The sequence below is a fragment of the Meleagris gallopavo genome, chromosome 6, assembly GCF_000146605.3.
Source record: "Meleagris gallopavo isolate NT-WF06-2002-E0010 breed Aviagen turkey brand Nicholas breeding stock chromosome 6, Turkey_5.1, whole genome shotgun sequence".
Lineage (NCBI taxonomy): Eukaryota > Metazoa > Chordata > Aves > Galliformes > Phasianidae > Meleagris > Meleagris gallopavo.
Window position 1 is genome coordinate 23,996,787 of NC_015016.2, and position 10,225 is coordinate 24,007,011.

At 35.6% G+C, this 10,225-nt stretch overlaps 1 protein-coding gene across 1 annotated transcript in view; it reads right to left on the bottom strand.

Annotated features, from left to right (window-relative positions):
* The window catches only part of STAM (signal transducing adaptor molecule), an 11,768-nt gene continuing 1,543 nt past the window's right edge, over positions 1 to 10,225 (bottom strand). Inside the window, exons 2-10 of the mRNA XM_010712707.2 lie at positions 9,921 to 10,011; positions 9,478 to 9,670; positions 9,083 to 9,177; positions 8,169 to 8,257; positions 6,553 to 6,640; positions 4,864 to 4,918; positions 4,368 to 4,521; positions 2,916 to 3,091; positions 1 to 2,189 (exon numbers count right to left, since the gene is read on the bottom strand). Coding sequence (XP_010711009.1) covers positions 1,940 to 2,189; positions 2,916 to 3,091; positions 4,368 to 4,521; positions 4,864 to 4,918; positions 6,553 to 6,640; positions 8,169 to 8,257; positions 9,083 to 9,177; positions 9,478 to 9,670; positions 9,921 to 10,011 — 1,191 coding nt within the window. The 3' untranslated portion in view covers positions 1 to 1,939. The remainder of the gene's footprint in view (positions 2,190 to 2,915; positions 3,092 to 4,367; positions 4,522 to 4,863; positions 4,919 to 6,552; positions 6,641 to 8,168; positions 8,258 to 9,082; positions 9,178 to 9,477; positions 9,671 to 9,920; positions 10,012 to 10,225) is intronic.

Genomic DNA, 10,225 nt, shown 5'->3' on the forward strand with positions numbered 1-10,225 from the left:
TTGTAGTTGTTAGTGTTACCTTCCAAATTCCACAGACTTTTGTGCTAACACCAAATACAAACAGTCTGTGAGTGTGCTTAAGAATTCTGGAGAAAGAAAAAAACAAAACAAAATATGAACATTCCAGTATTGAAACAAGCTGTTCTGGCTAGAAAATCACCGACTGGAACACATCAGCTAGGGCCATGTTTTGTAACCATCCTGGCTACAAAGTTAGGCAAATCAGCCATCCAAAAGGATTAAGAGGCAGAACACCAGCTCTACTAAGCAGGTGAAACAAAGATTTGTTAGGTAACACATAGAGCAGGAGTATAAGGGATTACCGAGGTTAATTTACATTATAATGTACAATTGCAACATTTAATTCCAGAAGCATCACACTAAAATACGGTACACAAAAGCAAACAATTTCTGGCACATACATTAACGAGACTGAAAACACAGCTTTGATGCTGAAGCCACCTAGTATTGCTCTAACTGGAATGAGAGTCATCAGAAAAGGTACGAGGAAACCAGAATGCATTAGTAGATCAAATACAAATGCAAAGTAACACCAATTCTTGTGCAAATAAGTCTGATCAGGCGTAACAAAATTCCATTTTCATTACCAAAATCCTTTTGCAGCACCATGGCTGCAGAAAGAAAATATTATGCCTCAAAAAGACACCTGGTTACGTTTCTGAGAAATGCAAGGGTTCCAAATAATGCACGTTGCTGCAGAAGAAAATTCAAAGTAATTTGAAAGTCAACAAAATTAAGAGGCCTTATCTATTCACACTATAGAAGGACTAATAAACTCAACTGGCAGAACAGCTGGAAATTGAAAAATTAATAGATGTTTAAGGCAGAAGTGTTTGTGTAAAAACAGCAAATAGAACAAATTGCTAAGCAAGGCCACAAGAGATCAAATAAAGCCCTGAAAGTTGTTCAGCAAAGTGATTTAAATGTCCATAATTCTCCATTAATTTTCTAATTAAGAAGACTTGAATGAAGTTGTGTTATGTTGCACGTTCCAGTTTAAAACTCCACCATTTCTCCTCCAACTCAATTTCTCTCTGTCTTTGGTGTACTCTCTACCAACACACATAGAATACAGTTCTCGTTGTCATTATAAAAATCAACTTGGAAAAAAATAAATTATGTGCTTTTCATGACAAATTGCAAGATCCTTATCTGTTGCATGGTCCCATGATATGTTTAGCAGCCTCTGAATAGTAGTTTTAGGTTATTAATTGTATGTGAAGCAGAACCACAACTTGTTGTTATCATCCCCCAGATCATTTACTAGCTATCTAGTTTGCTTTGGTAGATAAAGCCATTTAATAGTCATGACACACTTGTATTCAATTCAGGAAGTAATGAAACCTAGACTTGGGTAAGTTTGGAATTCATGTATCGACCTTAGTCTGTAAGTGTAACCATGATATGCAGAATTACCACTTGTCCTGTATTGGAAAAAGACATCACATCTGTCATAAAACTAGATAAAACTATGAAACATGGTTGTCAGTTCATGATTAAAATAAAATAGTTATGTAAATTATTTTTTAACATTGTGTTAAATATATTCACATGATCACCATAGCTATACGTAATGGCCACTACTGCAATCACACACTATATGTACATAACATATATGCCACAACAGTTTGCAAGTGTTGAGGTTTTCACAGACTAGCCAATTTTACCAGACATAAATAATCTTGTACCAATTTTTAGCTGTTTTAAAAGGAATTAAGTGTCCTAAATACATCCATTCCTCTGCAAAATTAAAAAAAAAAATCCTAAAAAGTCAGTGCAAATTGAACTTGTTCACCAAGATAGATTCTTATTAAGCTGAAGATAAACAAAGTTTAAGAGATTAAAGGAAGAAACTCAAAGCATTGTCAACTGCCTTTAGCAGAGGTTAAAGAAGATTAGGAATCAGAAGTCCTGGATCCTATAGCAGAGCCTTCTGTGAATAGCTATGCTGTGGCTGTTGAGTAGGTGGAGGCTGTGTTTGCTGTGGAGGTGCTTGTTGGCTGCCAGCTGTCTGTGGCAGAGGTGTAGATGCTAAGTTATAGTTTGGCACCTGGGACATATTAGTTCCAGCATTCTGATAAGTAGCAACATCAACAGCAGCAGGTGGTGGACTATACACTGAAGCCTGGTTGGAGTAAGTATTTCCAGCAACAGAGCCAACCATTGCACTGAAAAATAAAAGAAAATGAAAACTTAGAAGTCAGTTCAAAAACATTTTACAAACAGAAAGTTATGTTAATACCTTTCATTGCTTTAACTGCACTATATAAAAACACATAGAAAAAGCTACCTCCTAGCTCTGGACAGTTGCATATTTAAATTTGTAGACAATGAATATCGCAATTAAAATGCACTCCTCAGACTTAAACACACCAAACACACTAGATTTTGAATTAGACTGAATCTATATTCTATTTTAAATGTGCAATCCGGAACCCCATCCATTTTCTGTTCCTTACCATAACAGCCACTTAATAGTTTTATTGAGTATTCTAAGTCCATGCACTTCATTCTCAAAAGGAGCAGAATTCTGAAGCTAGTATGATGTGATCTACACCTTCTCAGAAATAACACAAGTCAGAGCAGCAGATGATTTTCATCATTAAACATCCATATATATATATATAATCTTTATACAAATGTGTGTGTATGTATATGTATATAAATATCCACTGACACGCACACATAGAAATGTTTGAAATTTGTCAGAAATTTTGACAAAACACAGACCACCAGTAAAAAGCACCACTGCAACTAATTGCTACTAATTGAAGTAGACTTCAGCTATGATTAAAATTACACTTCAAAAAGACAATTTTTCTCCTTAAAAGATCATCTGTGATCTTTGATATTTGCACTGATTTAAGCTTAAGTAGGAAAATACTTAAAGTTACTTTGTGTACGATGTCTGTGCAGGCTGACCAGGTAGTACTGAGCTGGCAGATGGAGTAACTGTGCCTTGGCTGAGAGAAGAGAGTTGTTCAGGAGGAAGATTATAGCCTTGGATGTGGCCCATCTGTGCACTCCCTGCCACTAAATATGCGTTACCTTGAGGTTGCCCTGGATAAACCTAGAAAGTTAAATAAAGGAATAGTAAGAATAAAATAAAGCAAAATTTTGGTAGTTAAAATCTGACTGAAGTACATAAAGACATTTTCTTGAACCTTTTACCTACAGATACTTTAATAAAAGCCAGCTGACTGTCTTCCATTCAGTGATGCAGTATGAAAAAATAACTAGATTTTCAAAGGACTATTTACATTGCTATCCTCACACTCCTGTACCAAAAAAGTCAGACAAGACAGACAGACTGGACAGCTTGTATTCCACATTTTATTTCAATGACTATCACTCATGCTAACTAGAACTATTACCATTGAATGACAACACTGAGGATGTTGTGTAACAAACAGCAGTCCAAGGAGTAGTAATTTTTGATGCCCAGAAAACTTCCACTAAGTTAGTGCCATTAAAACAGACAGTCAAGAGTGTATTATTTTTCTATCCTTAGCCAATCTACAATTTCATGCAAGTAAATGTTGAAAGTGCTGTTGTGAAATTGTTTGAGAGCAAAATGAGCTCTTGAGGTCTTATTTTCAATTGAGAATATGGGACAGTTTTGTAACTTGTTAGAGTAGACAGAAGATACTTCAGCTATATTCTAAATCATGAGCACATTTTTAAAACCTAAACTACTGTTCAGTCCTGAATTATCTGGCTGAACAAAAATTACTAGAAGAAACTGTGAGGTCTCATACATAACTGAGTTCACATAAGTCAGTGATAGACAGCCCTTAAGATCCATGGACCTGAGATGACATTGATCTTTGACCAACAATGCAAAGGCATAATTAGCTTTAATTTTTCAGCTGCTTATTTTTATGCGTGACTTTTTCCTTGACCTAAACTATTTGAGCAGAAAAGAACTGGAATTGTTAAAACTGGTAAGAGGAGTATCACTAAAGCCTGCAGCTGAAAACACAGAATATTCTAGTCTTATAATGTGCTGAGAGAAAGAACTTCTTGTTCACTGAGAATACTTCTAGGCGAGCAAGATGATTTTATTAACGCAGTGTAGATCATACACAGGTTTCCAGCTCCTGGGATGGAGAAGGCAGCAGCAGCAGGGCAAAAAGAGAAAATACACATCTCTCTGCAACCAGCACATCTCACATATTTTATATAGAACTTGCAGTTTCAAAATCAATCAATTTTCAGTATATATTTATTCCAGTAATGTACGTAAGTATATTGCAAAGAAAACACTTGAGTAAAATTTGAGCAAGTCAAATGCAGCTTAGTATATGCTTAATAATGTCAGCAGCTATTAAAGTTCATGTACACACCTGAGAGCCAGAAACACCAGATGACTGCATATAATACTGTTGGTTTTGTAGCTTTGCATACATGGAATACATTGGGTCTTCATTCATCAATTTGTTGTACAAAGAAAGAGCCTCCATTGCTTTAACATTGAGCTCTGAAAGTTCTGAATGTTTCCTAGAAAATACATAATATGGTTTATTCTACAGTTCAGATGTCTTCAATACAGAACAGACAATATAGGGCAACTTTCACAAGGGAAGATAAGCAATATACTCCTGCTACCTGTTAAGTGATATTTGCTAAGTGTCATAAGGTCAAATGACAGAATACTATAATATATGATGCATATGATATATGACCAGAGAAAAGAAATCCCTCCGACCTCCTCACAGCTGCTAGTAAATACACCTATTTTCTTTGCAAGTATTCACAGAAACGATTAGAATTATCACTGAGTAGCAACACTCATATTTCTAAGAATGAATCTTGAGTCAAAACACATATGTACTTTTTTACCTGTCTATATCTTTTAATTTTTCATCTATGAGGGGTCCCATCTGGTGGCACATCGCTAGAAAAGAAGAACATAAAAATATCATCAGAGTAATAAAGATTTCTCTGCATCCAGTAAGAAAATAGCTTCAAGAAAATTATCAGATAAAAATGTGTAAGTGAAAATCAAAAAGAAGAAACAAGAAAAAAAAGGAAAGAAAAATTAAGATTAGTGCAATAATTAATTAACAGTACCACAAAGAGATCACCTATGAAAACAATTAAGGGGAAAACAGATTGCAGTGGTTCAAATCCTGCACAAAGACACAGCACATTGCTCTTTCACTGGAATCCTAACTGGGTGAGGGAGATTCTGTTGAGTCAGGTTTTTACAAACCACTAAGACATTACACGTAAAAACCAACACGAAGAAAAACCTACCAGAAGTAGAATGGAAGAACATTAAAACAAAAGCATGCCCCCAACGTCGTGCAAAGCACAATTAGCTAAGATTTGACAGATTCTGTCAAATGTAAAGTGAATAGGATAGGTAGCTGAAATGGGATACTACTGCTTTAGAACTCTGCTTTAGAACGCAAAACTTGCCTTCCTCTCCAAGCAATGAACTACTTAATAACTCGGAGATGTGCTTAATAAGCAAGACCTCAGTCTTATCTGGTGAATAAATAAGACTGCAGAAAAACAAACAAAAAATTACAAAATATCAAAATCCTGAACATCCAGTAACAAAAACTTTTTCTGGGTTCAAGAGGCAAGTGAGGTTGGTAAGAGGATGTTGAATTTCCCTTATGAAGTTGATGAAATCAGCAATGGCACTTTTGGCTTCAGATGGAGGCATCACTTCTGCAATTTTACACTTCATACTGAAAACACATATAAAAGATCTCCTGATCAGAACAAAGATGTCACATAAATCAGGATCAGCTGGTAAACTTAAGCAGCTAATAAGAACTTAGAGAGTATCCTATTGTATTTATAGCTGAAAAATCTACATGCAAAGTGCACAGTCATGCTCTAGACATCTAGATTCACTCAGAATATGCCATTTTCTTAACAAAGTTTGTTCCCATCTGGATTGTAAATTTAAACCAATGTTTTGTTCCGCAGTGAGTAAGTTTCTTTACTTCCTTCTCCAAACTTCCCTTCTAAAGTCTTCGTTGCATTTATCAGCCCAGGCAGAATAGTCTGTAATGCTTCTTTGGGAGGTATTCTGAATAAATTTGAGTGTAAAGGACTAGTCTAAGATATCTGTAGTACTCTATAAGGTATTTCTTAACAATGCAATCCAACAGAAACATGAATGCAAGTAGGACAACCAGAGGTCTATTCTAAGTCCCAGCAGAATTTTTCTTCCTCACATGGAGTCTTCCTTATGTTCCTTTTATAACTCAAGCTGTGTTACTCCACGAGGGAAAAAAAAACCCGAGAATACTGAATTAAGTATTCCTGGGTCTTAAAAAGTGAAAAAAGCTCTAATGCAGTTTCATTAAGAGAAAGAATGGGCTTTCTTTAAATAAAAATTTTGCACTTTGGTCTCTCAGATGTGGGAAATAGGAAGATGACAGTTAAGTCTCAAGGAGTTTCTTTAGGCAGGATCATGGTGTACATATGAAGTAGTTTCAGCTAAGTTTCAATTTGTTTTGATTTGGGTATTTACTGAAGATGAAAACAACAAAACTGAGATTCTCTTACCCTCAAGATGAAGTAATTCTGGGAGGTCTGGCTGATCATCAGTTGGATCTGCACTCTGCAACATCTGCAAGAGCTGGTCCATTTTATCCTAGAACATAAGTTGCATAATTAGTGTAGAGGGAACAGGGAAGAGTTAGCACTTTCAGCTTTAAAGAAAACACAAATCACATATGCTAATTTACAGGAAAGAAGATGTTTGAATAAGGAAGAGCAAAATGATAAAAAACAAATGTTAGTAACAAGTGTAATGTGCAGTATACCCCTTTAATTCTAAAGTCCTTCTAAACAGTATTTTCAGAAGTGTTTCTAGGTCTCCTCTACTTATTACATATGCAACACTACCACCTAGTGGGATTAGTGCAAATGTTTTGACAGAAAAGAGTACTTTAACCAAAGACAATGGGTACTTCAACTACATACACTGGAAAAAAAATACACATTTTGTTTGTGCATGCTGTCTGTCAGTACATAAACAATGCCGTTATTAATATATATGGAAGGGGTTTTCTAAGATGATATTCAGAGGGGTTGTATGGTTTAATTCAGTATTTTACATTGCTGATTAACCCATTTAAATATTTTTACATATACAAAGGGGAAAAAATTAAAATGTATGAACTCTTTGAAAAGTATGTCTTGCTGTAAACTACAGTGTTTAACCAACCACTACTTATAAATAATTAGTAATTACTTTTTAGCTGAGTGTATCAAATAAATAGCCTTTAACGGGGCAGTTACAGAGGCAGCATCAAAAGGAAACTAAAAACATGCCTTTTTCCTCTGAGCTCTGGGAAAGAAGCCAAATTAACTGCTTCCTTAAAAGATTATACTATGGGAAGTTTAAATACAAAACAAAAATGGAATCAAAGAAGACAAAGCTGGAAGGCACCTCAACACCCCAAGGCCCAAGATAAGCCATTCCTGCACAGTACAAACTTACTGATATCTCTTAGGAGGAAAAGTATTTGAGAAAGGGATAGATGAGGTAGGATAAATAGGATGTTAGGGAGGCAGTAACTAAATTTTCATTTCACAAAACAATGACAGAACGGTTGAGAAAGACGTAGAAGGTCATGGGAGAGAGAAAAAGGTGGGGAAAAACAGCCTAGTCTGAGGGGCTCCTGGGTACTCTGCAGAATCACTGAGCTGAAATCATGTGAATCTTAAGTATTACTTAGAATAACAAGTTCACAGTTTTCAGAGAAGGAAAAAGATTTTTCAGAGTGGGGGAAAACAGTGGTGGTTATATTGGAAATAAATCTAAGACAGCACTTAAAATGGGTGTATCTGAGGTATCTCCAAGTACTTAAAGCAAAACTTTAGAGCAAATGCACCACTCCACACCAAGTACCTAGTTTGTATGTGAACAGCCATACAGTCCTGAAGCAGCGCCCTGAATTGAACAAAGTCTCCAAATTCAGTTTCACAAATTCCTAAGAACTTCAAGATACATTAGCACTTTAGAGCATTGCAGATAATCAACTTTCCCCCCTCATTCTTTTGAGCTACATTCTCTTGCTAGTCCAAACTGCTTTTGAGATACAGGATGAAAGAGTTAAACATCACATGTTTAAGTGTAACAGATGTTGAAAAATCAGTATTTGTTTCTCACTTACTTCATCAATATAAACTGGCTCAGGCTCAGGTTCTATTGTTTCTACTTGAACTTCATCACTGAACTGCACTGTTTTCTTCTCAGCTTTCACTGTAAGATAAATAGGCAGCTCTTATTTTATAAAATAAATAAAACAAGGGCAATGTTACAGCATGTTACATCTGCAGATCTTTGCATTTGAAACTGTGAAAAATATAAAAATTATTTTGACATTTGAAGGACAAAAGTATTTTCACACACAAACTCATTTACAATCAATCAATCAAATTAATTCATATCAGGTCAATGGAAGTGCATTTTAGAAAGTAAATGCCTTTATTGTAGTCTCTCTCTATATAACGCTTATTAGTAAGCCATCAAGAAAACACACTAAGAGAGATATTGGAAGAAACAGGGCTCATTAGTTAAACCTAAGACAAAACTGGGAGAATCATCTACAACAAAACTGTTCTCTTTTTCCCAGAGTAAAATATAGAACTGAAAGTTGTTAAATTTCCTTCTCAGTCAAATATCACTAACTGACCAGAGGCCTTCAGTTTTTTTCTTAATTACTTACCGTTGCAACCAGGTAAAAAGATAATTAGGGGATAAACTGTTGGTTTGGGGTTTTTTTTTGTTTTTAATTTTTTACAAACTTTCTCTAGCTGTCAGTAAATTGTTAAATGAGTCTCAAAAAGCTAATGAATTGTAAGCTGTAGGTAGCATCCTGTTTTTCAACAGACACCAGCATGGGTAGCCATGGACTGGCATACGAAGATAGGACAGTGAGAACATAATAAAGACTCTTCAGTTCTGTGAACCATGAACTTGTGACTTAACCCTATCATAAGGGAAAGCAAACACGGCTCATGTACAACTACAGATACATCCCATAAGCCAAGGCAAGGCTCAACACACATACATAAAGTTACTTACTCATTTCTGGCTCAGCAGAAAGATCAGCTGTAACAAAATTAGATGGAAACAGTCCTATACCCTGATGAGTTTCACCCTTCCACCAATTCGGATCACTGCAAGATTTTAAAAAGTAAAAATTAAAAACCTATACTCACAAGGAATTTTCCCAAGACCCGCACTGTACAAGGCATTTACACTACTTGTACATAAACACAATTTGCATATATGCAGAAATCTTCATATGATAATATTTGTAGATCAAAAATCTAGGAGATAACTAAATAAAATATTTAATGTATAAACATATTTTATTGCAATTGTATTCCAATGCATGTTTCCAACATAGCACACACCATTACTCCTGACTGATTTTAAGTCTAATACACTTCTAATAGGCATTCTATTCAAGTTACCTGTCATCAAGGATAGTTATAAGTTCTCCAGCCTTAAAGGTTAATTCATTGTCTTCAGCAGCCTCAAAATCATAGATCGCACGAACTTTTCTGCCCTCGTGTTTGTGATTTGTTAAAAGGCTTGAAGTGCTCGGATACAAACTGGAAAGTGTTGTCTGCTGTTGTCTTTGTTCTTTTAGCGACAGTTCAATTGCTACAAAAGAAGAGTTATCTAGATGAAAATTCCCTATATAAATGTGTAGAATGATTTGAAAACACTAGAAAATATTTAGTATAATTCCACTCCTCTTGCACTGTAACCAACTTCTGCCTCTCCTGTAAAAATATGATAACAAATTAAATGACGTTTTACAACTGTAGAGCAAAATTCTGCTCCTACAGTGTTTCCGTTTCATTAGATATTTACTTTCAAATTCTTTGGGTCAGTAAATAAATGCACTCACCTTTAGCTAAATCTTCTTCTTCTTTCTTGTTAGCTGCTGCACCAGGATCTTTGGCAACTAGGGCTGGACTTGCTTTTGCCTGCTCAGCAGCCTAGCCAAAAATAAAGATGTAGAAGTAAAATCATTGAAAAACCGTCACGATGCATTAACATTCACTATTTTGATTTGTATTCATCTATATTTCAGGAGGAAATTCATTACTCAGAGGATAGTGAGAAACTGGCACTGCTGCCCAGAGAGCTGTGGGTGCCCCATCCCTGGAGGTGTTCAAATTCAGGTTGGATGGGGCCCTCGGCAGCCTGCAC